The 20,176-nt window shown below is 42.7% G+C and overlaps 3 protein-coding genes across 3 annotated transcripts in view; 1 reads left to right on the top strand and 2 right to left on the bottom strand.

The window, feature by feature from the left end:
* The window catches only part of ppp1r8b (protein phosphatase 1, regulatory subunit 8b), a 21,560-nt gene extending 15,775 nt beyond the window's left edge, over nt 1-5,785 (bottom strand). Inside the window, exon 1 of the mRNA XM_029628045.2 lies at nt 5,692-5,785. The gene's annotated coding sequence lies outside the window, so the exon portion shown is untranslated. The remainder of the gene's footprint in view (nt 1-5,691) is intronic.
* The window catches only part of LOC115105714 (protein THEMIS2-like), a 16,322-nt gene extending 7,833 nt beyond the window's left edge, over nt 1-8,489 (top strand). Inside the window, exons 2-6 of the mRNA XM_029628032.2 lie at nt 2,728-2,868; nt 3,100-3,528; nt 3,760-4,952; nt 6,257-6,371; nt 6,606-8,489. Coding sequence (XP_029483892.1) covers nt 2,728-2,868; nt 3,100-3,528; nt 3,760-4,952; nt 6,257-6,371; nt 6,606-6,703 — 1,976 coding nt within the window. The 3' untranslated portion in view covers nt 6,704-8,489. The remainder of the gene's footprint in view (nt 1-2,727; nt 2,869-3,099; nt 3,529-3,759; nt 4,953-6,256; nt 6,372-6,605) is intronic.
* On the bottom strand, nt 7,319-20,176 carry rpa2 (replication protein A2). The gene is made up of 9 exons (XM_029628067.2): nt 20,030-20,176; nt 19,320-19,423; nt 19,006-19,107; nt 18,748-18,861; nt 18,462-18,536; nt 9,821-9,940; nt 8,624-8,755; nt 8,177-8,271; nt 7,319-7,889 (listed from the first exon to the last, which is right to left on the bottom strand). The coding sequence occupies exons 1-9, from the start codon at nt 20,040-20,042 to the stop codon at nt 7,802-7,804; spliced, it is 843 nt and encodes a 280-aa protein (XP_029483927.1). The 5' UTR covers nt 20,043-20,176; the 3' UTR covers nt 7,319-7,801.

Raw genomic sequence — 20,176 nt, 5'->3', positions numbered from 1 at the left:
CTGGACCACCATCGGCACCTGGAAATCGGCGTTATGAGAATCGGATGGGAGCACAGTGCTTCCTTCAGATGTTCACTGTTTTCGGGAGGCGGGCTCTGGTTAGATCGGTGAGGGGGGAAGCTATAGCCGCAAATTTGGGGATAAACCGGCTATAGTATCCGGCCAGTCCCAGGAAGGACTTGACCTGTGTCTTGGAGCGTGGAACGGGCCAGTCATGTACCGCGTGAACCTTCCTATCCTGGGGCTTGACGTTCCCCCGTCCGATCAAATACCCCAGGTACTCCACCTCCTCGAAACCTAGTTTGCATTTTGTGGTGTTCCACAGCCAGGTGTTCTTCCCAACCCTGGCTGTGGATGATGATATCATCCAGATATGCCACTGCGTACTGCTGGTGGGGTCAAAGCACTCTGTTCATCAGTCTCTGGAAGGTGGGCGGGCCTCCATGGCGACCGAACGGGAGCACCCGGTACTGATACAAACCGTCAGGTGTTGAGAACGCCGTCTTCTCCCGGGAGGAGGCTGGCAACGGTACCTGCCAACATCCTTTGGTCACGTCAAGGATGCTGATGTACCGGGCCTTTCCCAATCGGTCGATGAGCTCGTCCACCCTTGGCATGGGGTAGGCGTCGAACAACCTTATTTCGTTCACACCCCGGAAATCATTACAGAAGCTACCGTCCGGTTGGGGCACCAACACGATGGGGCTGCACCATGCACTGTGAGACTGTTCAACGACCACTGGTACCATTGGCATCCTGGGTCCCGACCATAACACGGCAAATGCTGTCCTTTCGTGCCACTTCTTCAACAGGTTCACGCGGTAAATCTGTTGAGGTTTCCATCTTCCCGGTTACTGTATGCGGTAATTGACTGGGCCCAGCTTCTTGATCACCTCGTATGGCCTGTGTCGAAGAAGAAGTGCCTAGTTTGAGAAACAGATGCCTCACAAGTCCTCAGCTTGCAGCTTCATTAAATAGTACACGCCAAACACCAGTCTCAACGTCAACAATGAAGAGGCGACTCCGGGATGCTGGCCTTCTAGGCAGAGTTCCTCTGTCCAGTGTCTGTGTTCTTTTGCCCATCTTAATCTTTTCTTTTTATTGGCCAGTCTGAGATATGTCTTTTTCTTTGCAACTCTGCTTAGAAGGCCAGCATCCCGGAGTCACCTCTTCACTGTTGATGTTGAGACTGGTGTTTTGCGGGTACTATTTAATGAAGCTGCCAGTTGATTGCTTGTGAGGCATATGTTTCTCAAACTAGACACTCTGATGTACTTGTCTTGCTCAGTTGTGCACCAGGGCCTCCCACTCCCCTTTCTATTCTGGTTAGAGCCAGTTTGCGCTGTTCTGTGAAGGGAGTAGTACACAGCATTGTACGAGATCTTCAGTTTCTTGGCAATTTCTCGCATAGAATAGCCTTCATTTCTCAGAAAAATAATAGACTGATGAGTTTTAGAAGAAAGTCATTTGTTTCTAGCCATTTTGAGCCTGTAATCGAACACACAAATGCTGATGCTCCAGATACTAGTTTAAAGAAGGCCAGGTTTATTGCTTCTATAATCAGAACAACAGTTTTCAGTTGTGCTAACATAATTGCAAGAGGATTTTCTAATGATCAATTAAGCCTTTTAAAATTATCAACTTGGATTAGCTAACACAACGTGCCATTGGAACACATGAGTGATGGTTGCTGGGTCTCTGTATGCCCATGTAGATATTCCATTAAAAATCTGCTGTTTCCAGCCACAATTGTCATTTACAACATTACCAATGTCTACACTTGTATTTCTGATTAATTTGATGCTATTTTAAATGGACAAAAAAGTGCTTTTCTTTCAAAAACAATTATATTTCTAAGTGACCCCAAACTTTTGAACGATGGTGTATATATTTATATTCCGGACTCTGAAAACTGCTCTGATGTCTTAATTCCTTGTCATTTTATTTTGCTTTCTGATTATGTGCGTATTGTTATTGTATTGCTTGATATTGCTGCACTGTTTCACTGCACCGGCAATAACATCTGGAAAACTGTGTAGGTGACCAATAAACTTTCATTTGAGCACAACATCATCTGAAACACAACTAAAAGAAACGGCAAATGCATCCAACAAGTTTGTAGAGTCACAAGCTTGATGTAGTTATTGCGTGCTAGGAATATGGGATTAAAATACCACATGTTTGAGTACTTCAATACTCATATAAGTGAATGTCTAAATACTGTATGACACCTTCAAAATGGGAGGACTAGATATATAAAGTGCTTTCCTTTCTAAACAGTAAAACAGATATGTATGAAAATACCCTCAAAACAAAAGGTGACACTGTACTGTCGCCTCATGAAACATTTTGCTTCAGTCTAAATAAATACATAGAGGAGTGTATGTAATATCACATGTTCAAAGGTTAATAGATCATATGCTTGGTTATATGGATGGACGGTCAGTCAATAGACTACCTTGAAATGTTGCAGCAGACAAATAAGAAAATGGGGGAAAAATGAGTGTACAAAGTCTCATGTTCCTAGAACAGAGAAGTTAATACTGTGTACTGCATATATTAAGATATTTTTCCATCAGTTCAAGAATGCTTTGTAATTGGACAGTATTATTGAGTAATCACCTCTGATTAAAAAATATATATAAATCAACAAGTAGTGTACATGTATGTTGCTGCAAATATGCATTGTCATCAGAGCTGAAATTGCGGTGTGTTGATGCTTTATAGGGTCTGTTTATGAGCTGTCGGGAAACGAGGTGTGCCTATCCACGGGGGACCTGGTGAAGGTCATCGACATCGAGCTCCTGTCTGTCAGCTGTGAGGACATCAGCAACAATGAGAAGTTTCAGCTGCCCCTCAACCATGCAGGTGAGGCTTACGGATTTCAACAAATGCACTTAGCCAAGGCTAGAAATAGAAAAACCTTTGGTCCATCAAGCAAAGATGATCGACTCTACCAAGAATAGCAGTTCTAGTAATTATATGTAAGTGAACCCCCCAAATCTTTATTAACCACGGTAATATGTTTAATCAATTCTAATAAAGTCCCTTGATCAATGCTGTGTTATTCATGGGCTCATTGCGGACTCTCCCTCTCAGATCTGTTCAAGCTGGTTCCAGAGGAGATGCCATACAACACAGTGGAGGAGATGGTGAGTCTGAGGCCTGTAGGCCTGGACACCTGCTTTCCCTTCACCTTCACCAGCCGATGTGAGCTGACTTTTGAGAATTTCACCCTCGGTGCCGGGATGGCCGTGACCATGCTGTACATAAAGCAGCAAGACGGGGGTGAGGAGAGCTGCGTCCGCTGTCAACTCAGAGGCCAGCAGGGGGCGTTGGCTGAAGTGCTTGTCCCCTTCTCCTGCCGTGGGGAGTTCTATGAGTGTGAGAGTAACCAGACCTACACCCTCCAGGAGATCATATCCTCGCCCCACCTCTGTAGCCGGCGCTTTCGCTTCAGCAAGAAGACCAAGCACGGGGGATCACTAGTCTTCAGCCCCATATACCAGGTCCAGGCCATCATGCACTGTGAGTAGAACCTGGCTCTGAGTCAACCAATGGCATACTTCCTTAGCTAATGAAAAAACACTGAGATATCATGTTATAATCTAGAAGTGAGAGATGTGTTGGCTGAGGAGCACATCATTAAAGCTATTGGCAAGCTGTAGCCTGCATTTCTTTTTCACAAATCATTGCACTACAGGATTGTACATTTTGAACATACAGCTTAGTTTTTGTGTTCTGCTCATTCTCTCACAGTGAGGAAGAACATAGTCAAGTTCCCCTCCAGCTTGGAGGTGGATGTAGTCGACGTGACGACACAATCCCAAGACTTGACATTTGTGACCCCACTCACTCTGCCCGAGGTATTTGCCCAGCCAGATGAGGCCTTCCCCACCACGGCTGAAATACTGGAGCACCATGAGGGCCAGCCTCTGTTCCGCTGTACCTGGCTGGCTGAACTACACAAAGGCCATCATCTAGTCCTTCACAAGCGTGGTTCCTCAGCCATGGTTCTAATTTCGGGTATCAAGGGGCGCAATGCCCGCCAGTACTTCCTAGTGTCGCAGCGCTACGGGGGACGCCTGAGACGGAGGCCGCGGGAGTTTGAGTCAGTGTACGAGCTGTACGCCGCCTCGACCCGGGCACTGTTTCTCAAGGTCAGGGTGATGCAGCACAGTGAGGAGCTGGATGAGGAGGGTTTTCTGGCGCTCAGTGTGGGCGAGCAGCTGGAGGTGCTGCGCTGCGAGAAGGTGAAGCTGCCCGGTGGAAGAACTAGCCAGGAGAAGAATAACCAGACCATGGAGGTCCTTGTATGTAGACGTCTCCAAGAAGTGGACGATGACGAGGAGGATGAAGAGGAGGAGAGCAAGGTGGTCCACTTGCCCCTGTGCATGCAGAGCCACTTTGTGGAGAAGCTCCTGGACAACAAGAAGTACAGCCTGATGGACTTGTGCAAGGCCTTCGCTCTGCCGTTGGACGTTAAGGTGGCGAGCCGTGACGCAGAGCTGGAGACAGATCCTTTGGTGGGGTTCTCATCCCTGAGGCTGGAGGCTACTACTATACAGCCCATGATACAGGCCAGCCTTCCAGGAAATCCAGAGAGGTGCTTTGAGATACCCATTCACTGGCTTAACATGTCTTTGTCCTTTACTAATGACCCCTTGCCTTTGGCCCAAGAATATCACCTGGAGACAGTTACAGAGGTGACAGACTCATTCTATTGCGAATTTCGAAAGCTCACCGCATCAGATGAGCCCCCACCACCACGTCCACCAAAGCCATCGTCAAGATCAAAGCCATCGTCAGGCTCAAAGTCTTCAAAGGCAACCCCTTCATCCTCACAACCAGACACCCCCTGCCATCCACCCAAAAGTGGCACCCTTTCCCTGTTGAGTGGTCTAAGTCTTGATAGCAAAAAGACTCACAGGCCCCCTGCTCCTCTGCCTCCGGTAAGCTCTTCCTTTCAGACCTTATGTACTTTCTAGGCAGGATATAGCGCTGCTCATTTCCTGTTGTCACTCCTGTCTTGCTGGACTCGTTTACTGTCCTACATGTCCTACCTACTGTCTTGCATCCCATGTATTGCCCTTGTACTCTGCCTTGGAGCCCCCACATTCCTTGTCTTAGCTGTGAAATTGTCTCGTTTTTTTTGTGTCACTGTACTGTCTCTATGTCTGCTGTTTCTGTTTTAACTTTTTTTTTAAAGTTTCTGTAAAGTGTTGTTACTTACGCCTCTTGGAGGGAACGCAACACCCCGCTACATCTCTTCTCCCCGTGGAGTGAAAAAAGTATGTGAATGTAGGTGTGGGGAAGGGTGACAGAAGCAGAGAAAAATACAGTTTACAGGGAATTTATTACTCCTACACACGGTAAGGTGAGGAAAAGGGTCTGGATGGAACCAAAGCAAAGAAAGTAAAAGTTAGTCCCCTCTTCTACCTTACCTGCCTTCCCACTACTTACCTAACCTTTAGCACCACCTGGCGCGCTAACCAAAATACAGGGGGTGGTCCGCCCAGGTCTTACCTAGTGTGCATAACCAGTAGTATTGAATCTGTCTATGTATGCCCGCAGGCCTCTTGCCTAAACACTCCCAAGGTGCGTTGCCCTCCCCCAGGGACAATTACTATTACTAATACTTAGTGAACAATTTCAAAAATCAAAAACACTAAATCCTATTGGCATACATACCTTGGAAGGAGCGGCTACAAAATAATATCCACAAAACTTTTACTGACTGCCACTACAATCAACATAGAACATAAAAAGCTCTCTTCTAACAAAGGAACACTTGATTTTATCAAGTTGGAGAAGGAGTTGGTAATTTCAGAGACAGCTGTATCCCCTGACGAGAGGGAGGGGTCAGAGCTCAAATCTGCGATGGGGTCGACCAATCAGCTGCTTAGAATCCAGGAAGCTATTTCCTGAAATACACACACATACAAACCCACAACAACACAGAACCTGGGGAAATGTGTGTTATGTGTTGAGATATTGTGAAATACACTTTAAATAAGTAGAATAAGTTGTGACTTCATTTGACTAGGACTAGAATGCTGCCTTATATAATAGGGTCTTGGGTTGTTCAATCAATGTCTTATATAACATATGTTACTGTAGTCTCATCAGTTATCATGTAAAGATGTTATTTGATTATGCAGACACCTCGCCCCATGCAAGTATGTGGTTCCTGTTTTTTCATCATAGCATGTACACCTAATATAACGGTAGTTTCATTTTTCCTGTTGTCGTGAAGGCTATCATGGATGCCCCTCCGCTGAATCCAAGAAAGCCTATGACCGGTGTCAAGTCAGGAAAGGCTCAGCCAAACACTTACGTCACGTCTATAAGTCACAAGCCCAACAATAAAGGTACAGTATGTCCTACATTAGAAATTACTTGTGAGCTATGACATCAGGGAAATAAAAGTCAATGCCAAAAACTGTCCCATTCATCGTTCTACATTTGGTGTAGCTTTTTATAAAACATTTTACTGTTATCTGTAGTTTTATTCTTTGTTTAGATAAATGTTTTTGCGCTGGGTGACCACTTCACACAAAACCTAGATTATACGGTAAACCTAAAATGAACTTGTCTTTCAACAGCACCGAAATATGAAGTGCAAGCAGATGAGTGCAGCGACCATGATTATGAGCAAGTGGACGACATGTTGAAAACGGCAGACAGTTTTTTACTTTACTGAACCAGCCAGAGGAACTACTATTAAAAGGCCAACTATTCAAGTAACCAAGTCTCATTGCATAAAATAGACTAGACTATGGGGTGCAAGACAACTGAATGTCAGAACTATGCAGACTGATAGCCAGCCACTGTAAATGTGAATACTTTGAGATGGGACTATGCAAAAACAGGATGTCTTATTGTACCAAGATTTTGTTACTTGGTTTTCATTTTCTCTACGTTGCTGCAATCACAAGCAACACTTGCCAACCGATTATCAGAAATGCTTATGATAATAGCCCATTGGTGTTTAAGGTCCAGTTACATTTCATAATGTAGCAGTGTATTTTGTAACTACATTTCCCCTAATTTTAAAACTCAATGATGCTAGTCTGGCAGTGTCAGTGACCTTCCTGTTAGAAGAGTGGAGGTCAATATCAGAAAGCCGGAGTGATAACAGTGGGGATCTTCATTCGCAATACAAAGCTTTACTGGTGCATATGTATCATTGCTTTGGTTATCAATACTGTATGATGTTATATCTCTGAATTCTAAGGTTACATACATTGTAAGAGATAATTTATATAGTCAATTGGGAAGTAATAGTAATATCTGGGGAACAAATATCCAGAGAACATTTTTCTGAAAATATATGTTTACTAGAGACAAAAACAAAACAGAGACATAAAAAAATCTGAATAGGAATTGCATTCTGTTCACCATTTTTAAATGACAACTACCAATACCAATGATTCAGGAACTAGTCAGTCCCCGATTGCATTCACTGTGAGAAAAACCATTGGCCTGTGGTGCAGCCACTCTTACTGTAATATAATTAACAGAACGGAAGTTGAAACAGGATGTGTCCGTCTAACCAAGAAGGCCTAATTTCACAGAAACCCTCAGGATTATAGACATCCCATGATGTTACTCAGTATAAATCATGGTTCCATGAATGACTACTGGTTCTATTTTCAGAGTGTTGAGATCTTAAAATTCTAAGAGGGTTTTGGGCGTTATTCTTATATACACAATCGTCCACTCATAGCGCACACTGTGTTGAGAATGGTCCCAAGTCTATGATCATGTTCTTAGTGCTAACAGGGAATGGAGAGATGCTTTAGTCGTCATTGTCCGTAGACTTGAAGTGATCCTCGTCGATGGTGGAGAAGATGTGTCCTTCGTTGCTGAGGAACTCCACTGCTTGCCTATGATTAGACAAAAGACAGTAAGACTGGTGCCAATGCAGAATGATTAATTATGCAGTCTACTCTGTTATGCCTCGCACATGAGAGTGCACTGGGCCACATTCAGTAGGCAAATGTTGAACATTGCAGGTAGAAATGCAATGAATAGAGCTGATATTACTTATTCTACATCCCAGAAAAGCATATTTGTATCTTAACAATGACCACTTGTGGTCAAACAGGACACATTCAAGCATATCAAGAACTTCAGAGCCTGATTTGAGGACAGAGGGAAGGGAATGTCTTACTTGATGACAGCCAAGCTCATGCCGCTGAGACTCTGCTTCAAGTTCTGTGTGCTGATACCCTGTGCGTCTGGACAGCTCCTTATCAAGCTCAGCACCTTATGAGAGGACATGAGAATAACAAACATTCATATAGAATATTGTGCCAATCAGAACAACTTGAAGACTTCCCAATTGTTCTGTCAGTCCTATAGATGGCAGTATGGTATGTTTGGTAAGGCATTTTCAATAAATAGAAAAACTGATGAGACCCAATAAATGTTCTAATCACCTAGCGTGCTGGATTTTTAAAATAAAAGTACACTTTTTTCCTCCATTCACCTGGTAACAGGTAAGGTGTGCTGGTTTACTTTCTAATTGGTATGGTAGGTGAGTTTAGGCTACCTATTGGTTTATCCTACCAACTATTTAAAGTTTCCAGCACTTTTCTTCAGTCCATTACAGACTCACCTGGTTCTGGCTTGGGCTCAGGCCGTTAGTGGACATGTCGTTAGCACCCGAGTATCCACCTCCCATGTTGCCACCCATTCCCGGCCGTGACATGGGCACCATGCTAGTGTTCATTCCCCCTCCTCCGCCCATCTAAAAAGGGAACCAAAACTGTGCGTGAGTGGTGCCACACAGGAATACTCAAAACAAAACTTCAGGTGATTGTGGCATTACTGAACTTGAACGGCCTTATTCAAAGCTAAGTTTAATGATTAATTAATCTCCATTTAAATATGTGGCAGTTGGGCCAAGGCCAACTCATATAACAGTAGTCACAGAATGGACAGTTGGGAAATAGTCAGATATTCAGGCATAGTGGTGCTTTTCAGGGCCTAAAATGTACTTTTTGGTCTACCACACTAAATTTTTTTTACCAGACAAAATATCCCCCCAGCCTATAATTACATCAACAAAACACACAAAAAAGATGAGCATACTTTGTAATGTTTGTATTACTAGTAAGAAGTAATGTGGTATATTGTTTAATTTTATATTTTGTGTGACCTGAGTGTTAACCAAAATATCACAGATGTTCACCTGCCCCTTTAAGGGCAATAGGTTACCGTGGTAAAGTGATGCGAGAGTCATGTGTCTGAGATTCAGTCTGACTAATTGCAGAATTGTCTACTCTGCCCTACTAGTTGAAACTCAAACATTGAAAAACAAACTAGCTTGCAAACAATACAAAGTAAAATTGCCAAGAAACTCGAGGACAAAGTCTCACATAAATAAACTTCCGATTCAAGTAAATTAGACAAAATGTTTATACCTGTGCACAGCGCTTCTAAAAAAACATTTTTCACTTAGCTCTTCATGGACGTACAGCCCCTAGACAGGCAGTGTTGCAGCTCAAGGTGGGATAGGCTATAGGATTTGTAGTTCTTTTAACTTTGTGCGATTAATTTACCAGCTATGAAACAAAATGGCAGAAATACTTTGAAAACAGCTTCATTTATTTTGCTATAAATGTGATCATACTTGACTCTTTATTAACAAATGCGAGTGAAATGCTCAAAGTGTGGAGCCCTGACCACCTGCCAACGTGGCTGGTGAAATAGGCATTTTAGCTACCAATGCCAAAAACTACCAACATTTGGCAGGTGGCGGTTGTTTTTTTAGGCCCTGGTGCTCTTTGTCATGTGTGAAGGAAGTTCTCACCATAATAGTCTGTGGTTTGCTGAGCAGCATGTGTGCCTGCACCACCTCCAGCATGTGGGAGGTGATCTCGTTCATGTCCTGAAGGGGCCGGACGTTGAACGCCACCACGGACCTGTGGTTCTATTGAAGACAGGAAGTTACACACAAACACCCACAGTTATATATATATATATATGTGTGTGTGTGAGAATTTTTTGTCTGCATCACTTTACATCTTTATTACTAGACAGGAAGTTATGTTTAGAGAGGAGGAAACTCCACCCAAATTGGGGCAAATATAAATATATAGGGCCTTTGCTGTTGTTCTGGGATTGATTTGCACTTTTTGCACCAAAGTACGTTCATCTCTAAGAGACAGAACGCGTCTCCTTCCTGAGCGGTATGACGGCTGCGGGGTCCCATGGTGTTTATACTTGCATACTATTGTTTGTACAGATGAACGTGGTACATTCAGGCGTTTGGAAATTGTTCCCAAGGATGAACCAGACTTGTGGAGGTCTACAATTTATTTTCTGAGGTCTTGGCTGATTTCTTTTGATTTTCCCATGATGTCAAGCAAAGAGGCACTGAGTTTGAAGGTAGGCCTTGAAATACATCCACAGGTACACCTCCAATTAGCCTATCAGAAGCTTCTAAAGCCATGGCATCATTTTCTGGAATTTTCCAAGCTTGTTAAAGGCACAGTCAACTTAGTGTTTTTTTTATTTCACCTTTATTTAACCAGGTAGGCTAGTTGAGAACAAGTTCTCATTTGCAACTGCGACCTGGCCAAGATAAAGCATAGCAGTGTGAACAGACAACACAGAGTTACACATGGAGTAAACAATTGACAAGTCAATAACACAGTAGGAAAAAAAAGAGTCTATATACATTGTGTGCAAAAGGCATGAGGTAGGCGAATAATTACAATTTTGCAGATTAACACTGGAGTGATAAATGATCAGATGGTCATGTACAGGTAGAGATATTGGTGTGCAAAAGAGCAGAAAAGTAAATAAATGAAAACAGTATGGGGATGAGGTAGGTAAAAATGGGTGGGCTATTTACCGATAGACTATGTACAGCTGCAGCGATCGGTTAGCTACTCAGATAGCAGATGTTTGAAGTTGGTGAGGGAGATAAAAGTCTCCAACTTCAGCGATTTTTGCAATTCGTTCCAGTCACAGGCAGCAGAGAACTGGAACAAAAGGCGGCCAAATGAGGTGTTGGCTTTAGGGATGATCAGTGAGATACACCTGCTGGAGCGCGTGCTACGGGTGGGTGTTGCCATCGTGACCAGTGAACTGAGATAAGGCGGAGCTTTACCTAGCATGGACTTGTAGATGACCTGGAGCCAGTGGGTCTGGCGACAAATATGTAGCGAGGGCCAGCCGACTAGAGCATACAGGTCGCAGTGGTGGGTGGTATAAGGTGCTTTAGTGACAAAACGGATGGCACTGTGATAAACTGCATCCAGTTTGCTGAGTAGAGTATTGGAAGCTATTTTGTAGATGACATCGCCGAAGTCGAAGATCGGTAGGATAGTCAGTTTTACTAGGGTAAGTTTGGCGGCGTGAGTGAAGGAGGCTTTGTTGCGGAATAGAAAGCTGACTCTAGATTTGATTTTCGATTGGAGATGTTTGATATGAGTCTGGAAGGAGAGTTTACAGTCTAGCCAGACACCTAGGTACTTGTAGATGTCCACATATTCAAGGTCGGAACCATCCAGGGTGGTGATGCTAGTCAGGCGTGCGGGTGCAGGCAGCGAGCGGTTGAAAAGCATGCATTTGGTTTTACTAGCGTTTAAGAGCAGTTGGAGTGTATGTAAACCTCTGACCCACTGGAATTGTGATACAGTATATTATAAGTGAAATAATCTGTCTGTAAACAATTGTTGGTTAAATTACACGTGTCATGCACAAAGTAGATGTCCTAACTGACTTTCCAAAACTATAGTTTATTAACTTCTCTAGGGTAGGGGGCAGCATTCGGAATTTTGGATGAAAAGCGTTCCCAAATTAAACTGCCTGCTACTCAAGCCCAGAAGACAGGATATGCATATAATTAGTAGATTTGGATAGAAAACACTCTAAAGTTTCCAAAACTGTTAAAATAATGTCTGTGAGTGTAACAGAACTGATGTCAGGCGAAAACCCGAGGAAAATCCAACCAGGAAGGACTATTATTTTTGAAATGTTGTTTTTCCATTGAAAGCCTATCCACCATACAAAGACTTAGGACCCAGTTCACGAGCTCTGTGCCTTCCTCTACATGTGGCCCGTCTTTAGGCATTGCTTCAGGCTTTTACTCTGAAAAATGAGGGAGATACAGCACTTTCAAATCAGTGGCCAGTGGAAATGTCCATTCATCAGCCATGCTTCTGATCGTAAATGCGCCTTTCTTGTTTCTCCTTTCCTATTGACGAAGCTTTTGTCCGGTTGAAATATTATTGATTATTTATGACAAAAAACAAGCGGAGGATTGATTTTAAACATTGTTTGGCATGTTTCTACTAACTTTTATTGTACTTTAAAAAAACTTTTAGTCTGGAATTAGTGCACGCGCCTTCTGCATTCGGATTACTGGACAAAACGCGCAAACAAAAAATTAGGTTTTTGGTCATAAAGAGGGACATTATCGAACAAAACAAACATTTATTGTCTAACATGGAGACCTGGGAGTGCCACCAGATGAAGATCATCAAAGGTAAGTGATTAATTTTAATGCTATTTCTGACACCTCTCCTTGTTTGGAAAATGGCTCTATGGGTTTCTGTGGCTAGGAACTGACCTAACATAATCGCAAAGTGCTTTCGCCGTAAAGCAGTTTTGAAATCTGGCTCAGCGGTTGCATTAAGAAGAAGTTGATCTATAATTCCATGCTTAACACTTGTATCGTTTATCAAGGTTTATGATGAGTATTTCTGTTATTTGATGTGGCTCTCTAGACTTTCACCGGATGTTTGTTTGAGACAATGCATTTCTGACCATAACGCACCAATGTAAACATATTTTTGGATATAAATATGAACTTTATCAAACAAAACATACATGTATTGTAACATGAAGTCCTATGAGTGCCATCTGATGAAGATCATCAAAGGTTAGTAATTAATTTTATCTTTATTTCTGTTTTTTGTGACTCCTCTCTTTGGCTGGAAAAATGGCTGTGTTTTTCTGTGACTTGGTACACTGACATAATCGTTTGGTGTGCATTCGCAGTAAAGCCTTTTTGAAATCGGACACTGTGGTTGGATTTACAAGAAGTTGATCTTTAAAATGGTGGATAATACTTGTATGTTTGATGAATTTTAATTATGGGATTTCTGCTGTTTTGAATTTGTCGCCCTGCAATTTCACTGGCTGTTGTCGAGGTGGGACGCTAGCGAGAGGTTAACAAGAAATTTGTGGAGTGGTTGAAAAACAAGTTTAATGACTCCAACCTAAATGTATTTGTCTTATGCAGCTGTATGACCCAATGGGTAAATAAACTTGGTTTAAGCTTTACTACTCGTCCGTGATTTGGCGCTGCGAGCAGGGTCCGTCACGATTTACAGTTGAACTAGAGATTCTGAATCAGTGAACAGGAGCCAGCACCACATACAACGTAGGCACAGTTCCTCCACCTGTTATCACCAATTCTGAAATCTTGGGGAGGTGAGAGTCATAGGCTGAACCCATTATAGGATACGGATCTAGAAAGCCTGAGCTTATTCAGTAGTCCCATTGTATTACGACCGGTCGTAGCTTTATGGTATAGGGTAAGTCCCGGAAGGTAAGCCGGAGCAGGTTGGTACTAGAGGTCGACCGATTAAATCGGAATGGCCGATTAATTAGGGCAGATTTCAAGTTTTCATAACAATCGGAAATCTGTATTTTTGGACACCGATTTTTGTATTTTTTTTACACCTTTAGTTAATCTTTATTTAACTAGGCAAGTCAGTTAAGAACACATTCTTACTTTCAATGACGGCCTAGTGGTGGGTTAACTGCCTCCTTCAGGGGCAGAACGACAGATTTTCACCTTGTCAGCTCAGGGGATCCAAACTTGCAACCTTACAGTTAACTAGTCCAACGCAATAACAACCTGCCACTTGTTGCACTCCACAAGGAGACTGCCTGTTACGCGAATGCAGTAAGCAAAGATAAGTTGCTAGCTAGCATTAAACTTATCTTATAAAAAACAATCAATCATAATCACTAGTTAACTACACATGGTTGATGATATTCCTAGATATTATCTAGCGTGTCATGCATTAAGTATAATCTGACTGAGCATACAAGTATCTGACTGAGCGGTGGTTGGCAGAAGCAGGCGCGTAAACATTCATTCAAACAGCACTTTCGTGCGTTTTGCCAGCAGCTCCTCGTTGTGCGTCAAGCATTGCGCTGTTTATTACTTCAAGCATATCAACTCCCGAGATGAGGCTGGTGTAACCGAAGTAAATGGCTGGTTAGTTAGTGCGCGCTAATAACGTTTCAAACATCACTCGCTCACTCTGAGCCTTGGAGTGGTTGTTTCCCTTGCTCTGCATGGGTAACGTTGCTTCGAGGGTGGCTGTTGTCGTTGTGTTGCTGGTTCGAGCCCAGGGAGCTTTTAATTTACGTGTCAAATTAAAAGCTTCAAATTGTGTTATTTGACATGCATCTTTTTTGACAAGCAAAGACCCAAACTGCGTTCCATAGTATGTCGTGAAGCTATTACTGTGTAACTCTGGTAGGGCAACATCTGATAAATAGCGCACGTCGTAGTGTGTACAGGTGTTCGACCAGTCGCGAAAGCCAACATCACTCACGACAGAGCACGGTTGACTGTCAAGGGCAAGGAATTCCATTCTCTTGGCGTTAATGAATTTCGTCTTTGAGTTGTCTCGCTGAAACGTTCTTACTCTTTCAAATGACTGCTTGACCCACACAGCAGACATTGCTAGGTTAGGAATGCTGTGTTGCATGTGTCGTGCAACATTTTACGTGGCGCCATTACGTCATCTACCTGCGTTATATAGGTATGCACGTCAGCTTTGACGTCGGTTTTGCACATTGGCGTTAAACTAGACATTGGGTCGATACCAATGCTGGCATTTTTAGCTAATTTCGTCCGATTCCGATATGTTCACCGTTATATTGTGCATGCCTACTAGAAACCTTATCTTTAAGTGTCCTCCGAGAGGGAGGTTATTAGAGAACACTACATGACAGCTCGAGTCAACGATGAAAGGGTTTTTGTTTTACCATGTCATCAGAATTTTAATGTCAATACATATAGATTGCTGGATGATAAGGTACAATTAATTACATATAAGGCTCATAGTCTGTGTCTTGTGTTAACACCCAAAGATGAAAATGAAGGAGATGGACATGGAGACTAGCATCTCATGGGGACAGAACAGATGGACGGTTCTTTCCCCCAGTCTTAGTCGCATCAAGGGTGGTGTGAAATTATTAAACATGTATTTTCTCTCTTCCCTGTTCAAGTCAATATATTTTTAGGTGTCGTGGAACATAAGAGTGATAATTGTTCCAGAGGAGGGATGGGTGTATATTGACTAACTGATTTGAGAATGGTTTAGTATGTTTATAGCTACAGTAGTGACTAATGTGTTATTGGTTAGTTGGAATGGTTTATGGAATGTGACTTGGGGGAGATATGTGGTGGCTCATAAATTAAGGTTGGTGTGAGTCTCTGGGGGACAATACCACTATTTATATTGCTACAGGAAATAGTTGTCGTCCCTCTCCTATGAGCTAACTGTGCACTACATAGAGACTAATATTAAGTTAAATTGAACGTTACACATAGATAGTAATGTCATTTTAGACACTATTGTCAACTTTTGACTCAGAGTTTGTGAGGTAGGATACCCTTCCAATGTCACTAATCTCTTCTCCATTTCTAACAGCCAGCAAACACTTGACATATTTTGCAAAAGATTGGGATCGATCTATCCTGAGCACAAGAGAGTATTATCCACAGATACAAACAGTAGCAGAACACAGGTCGTCATTGGAGACGTTGGTGGCTAAGGGACCGGGTATGAGTTGGATGATAGGAAGGGAGTATCTGAAAGGGTCAGTCCTAGATCTATCAGTGAAGCATGAAAATAGAAGAGCAGGAGACAGATTCCAGGCAGTAGTTATTCTCACGGCAGTCGCTGTAGGGACAATAATTGAAGGATACTATGGTAACAGCATGGAACTGGACTATTGCGCAAATGAGGGATTTTGAGGCATGCGTGATGGGCAGTGTTAGCAGTAGCAGGGGTTACTTTAGTAGCATTGTTGGGATATTGTTTTCTGAGGTCATTGATGCTGAAACGTACATACAGTGCTGAGTTACCTCAAGAAGAGGTGGAAGTTGATTAAAGCTACCGCATGTGTATATCTGGTAGCTATGGAGGAAAAAGGAGAAGGGGAGCAAAGTGAGAATGACATGGCTTGGCACCTCTCGGGAGCCTGTGGTCTGAAAAGGGGAAGCCTGTGGTCTGAAAAGGAGAAGCCTGTGGTCTGAAAAGGAGAAGCCTGTGGTCTGAAAAGGAGAAGCCTGTGGTCTGAAAAGGAGAAGCCTGTGGTCTGAAAAGGGGAAGCCCGTGGTCTGAAAAGGGGAAGCCCGTGGTCTGAAAAGGGGAAGCCCGTGGTCTGAAAAGAGGAAGCCTGTGGTTTGGAAGCCTGTGGTCTGAAAGGGAAGACTGGCATTAGGTTTTTTAGGGCCTTCATTTTTGTGGAACCCAGCACAAAAGTATCCTGAAGGCATAGAGTCAACAGTCGAGAGAGTGGGAATTGTCATGTTATTAAACGTTGTTTTTTCCCGTGCATATATAATTATGCATATCTTAACACATTATTAATAGTGTTATGTTGTGTGTTTCGTTTTGCTTTTAAAGTCTTGTGCTATCACTCTCTCAGGAACCAGAAGATGAAATCAAAAGCTACAGGTGAAATGTCAGGAAGCCAACAGCTCCAGCTAGAATGTCATTCTGTTGCCCGACAAGAAATGGAAATAAGAGCGTGCATAGTGTGATTATAGAACAAAGGCCATAAGTCTCAGAGTTGTAAACTTAATCATTAACTGTGAAGGTTAATCATGTTTTATTTGTTTTGTTCATGTTTTATTATTATTTATAAGTCATTTCCAAGTTTATGTAATGTTGAATAGTATGGATTTAAATGTTCAAAACAGGGTACTGATGGGTTCCGACTCCTAAACTTTAAATATTGTTTAATATCAGGTATCTATCATATTGAAATATTGAGTGCCATAGCCTGGTTTCTTCAACAGAAGTTAATGGTTATATGTAAGAGTGTATATGGTGGAGGCAATTAAGCTTGGAATGTACTGAGTAAAGCAAAGGCAATCACATGTTGACAGGCACTGATGGAGAGTTGTGGTCTTGTGAGGAATGGAGGGCTGAGGTCAGGCCACATTAAGGGAGAAGGAACAGTTTGTTGCCCACATCAACTACCTGCCTAGTAATAAAGATGTAATGTTTAGAGAGGAAATTCCACCCAAATTGGGTCAATAAGGGATAATAGCTTTCACCTGGTCAGTCTGTCGTGGAAAGAGCAGGGGTTCATTAAGTGTTGTACAATTTCGATGTATTTTTAAATTCTCAGTTTACTTTCACTTACTTAGCTAATGCAGCAGATTTAGTCTACATAAGAACATGACAGAGATAAATGCAATTTATGTTGGCTAGGTGGCTAAGGCTATCCAACACGGCAACTCTTCCAAGTCAAGGTGAGCTTTCTGTTTTATTAATTTATCGCCACACGGGCCTGCCAGTGTAAATGTTAAACTGACTGCTGTACACTGTACTGTGTGATTGTACACAGGGATTGATTGTGGCTTTAATAGTTCTACTTTGTTGACTATGACATTAGCTAATATGGTGACAACGATGTAGGCTGTGTAGCAGTTGTAGTATGAAGGTTTGGCTTGAGGAGATTGTTGCACCTGGTCATCAAAGTGATGATGCTGTATGTGGCTGCTATGAAAGTGAACCGTGTGTGTGAGTGATCAGCGGTACATTCACTCCACCAATTCTGTTAGAAAATGTTTCTTAAACGGAAGCAAACGGAACTAAACGGGGATGACCTACCCAAATTTGTCCTATAGAAACTTGTTTTAGTTGCAAAACAGAACATTTTATAACTGTTTGGACAAATGATTACACACCAGATCAGCTAGATGCAGGCAAGAGTGTGCAAGGCAGTATTTAATGTGTCACAGTCTCACCTTGATTACTCCAATTTCTCTCAACCTGTGTGCCTACACTATAAATGTCCATTTGTAGGTTAGGTTGTAGCAACCTCATGGGTATAGGGCAAATGTGCGTATTATGCAATAGCCTAAACCGATCGTGATACATTGAGCTGGGTGAATAGAATACGAATGACAGTCATCCAAAATTCTGTAATAGAAATATGGCCAGCCTAATAAAAATATGACTCGTACACCCTAATCTTAAACGGCACCAATCGCCACTGGCATGGGTGGTTTACATTTGTGAATCAAAATGCCAAAGAGACAACTCCCTGCCCTAGATGCAGATAAAATAAAACATCTCAGGTTACACATAGCTCTCCATTGTTTGAAAACCATGTGGTCAGGCTGTGATATGACCTATAGATAAAGGTATGTAGTTGTTTGGGAATGATGACCTCACCTGGAAGGAGCGCAAATTGCCAGAGACCTTGACGTAAGTGCCTGGGGGGATGACAGTGCTGTCTACACTGGGATCCTATAAGTGAGGAGAGACAGCAGGGCAGAACCATAGGAGGGCAGAACCATAGGTGAGCAGATTAGCAGTTGAACTCCCATTTGAGTGTAGCATGATGTCACAAAATATCTGTTCATTTAACATTTAGAAATTATACTGCAAGTGTTGACTGTACTGTATATCCTTGCTGATCCTAGTACTTAGCAGCCTCAGTTGCCCTGATGAGGATTACCTCTGTATCTACCCACTGCTTCACATCCATAGGGGCCCCTGTCATGTCATCAACTTTGTACTGGATGTTGGTCATGGATTTGTCAGTGGTTCTGATGATGCCCACAATTGTAACCTAGCACACAAAAAGAGAATACTGTCATGGGATACCAAGGCACTCCTCACACATTTTATTTGTACATGGAAGATTAAAATTCTGATCAGTCTATGAGTCACAACGCACCACCATCCTCATATTTACAGATGTAATTTGGGTTACCTGTGCAACCTCTACCTCTCCCACTTTGAAGACATCCTCCGCTTGGGCAGCAGACATGAGCTGGGACACTGTGCAGGGGACAATCTGTTGGGCACGTTGTCTCTGTAAACATACATACATAGTAAGTCAACTTTATCCTACAACAAAAAATAAAACAATGGAAGACAATAGTGCATGGGGATGTTTACTGTCTGTCTAGCTATTATTTAACTGTTGCCCATAGGTTATGCTACTAATATTACGATGACAGACCTTTTCCACTTGCTGTTCACTAACTGTGTAATATATGGAGTTGGTGAGTGACAAATACAGACCCCTTTCTTCTCTCCTCCCTGGGAGGCAGCAGGTGATGCGAATCCTCCCGGGGACTGAGTGTATCCACCTCCCATGTTTGATTCACCGTATGATCCCCCTCCCCCTACATGAAATGGCAGTGTTTTTAAAAAATTTAACTAGGCAAGTCAGTTAGGAACAAATTATCATTTACAATTACGGCCTACACCGGCCAAACCCAGACGACGCTGGACCAATTGGGAGTCCCATAATGCTGCGCACAATCACTGCCGGTTGTGACAATGAGACAACTGAAGCAATAATCCACTCTCTGACTAAAACCATGTAGACAAGCTTGCATTACTAGCTAACGACGTTAGGTAGCTTATTGATGGAGACTACACACAACGTTAACTAGCGAGCCACATAAGTTAACGTTAGTTAGCTGACAAAAGCACTACAGTGACTAGTTAGGGTCAACGTTACCTAGCTAACGTTTGCTACTGTTGTTTCTCGTTACTGTACGACAAAAAGCTCGGTGCCTTGTGGTTTACAGAAGAAATACAGCCAAGTCAGCTACGGTAGCTAGCTAGGCACCCAAACTTTTCACAACAAAACAGAGAGCTGGCTACAGTAACGTTAACTGGCAACAGTAACTAGCTAGCAAGCTAACGTTATTTACAACAACTAGGCAGCGCTTTTGAGCTATTGTTGACAGCCATAGAAAACATTGCTACAAAGACAAACTCACCTTGGTTCCACATGGTGCCTTTAGTTTACGTTATAGGATAAAATAATGTTTAAACAGGTGGCAAGACAATAACGTATAAAAAGTCTTCACAACGATTCCCTCCCCTGTACAATTCCGCGCGTTGACAGTATAGAACGCATGCGCCGT

The sequence above is a fragment of the Oncorhynchus nerka genome, linkage group LG3, assembly GCF_034236695.1.
Source record: "Oncorhynchus nerka isolate Pitt River linkage group LG3, Oner_Uvic_2.0, whole genome shotgun sequence".
In the NCBI taxonomy this organism is placed as follows: domain Eukaryota; kingdom Metazoa; phylum Chordata; class Actinopteri; order Salmoniformes; family Salmonidae; genus Oncorhynchus; species Oncorhynchus nerka.
This window is presented reverse-complemented; position numbering and strand designations above follow the sequence as displayed.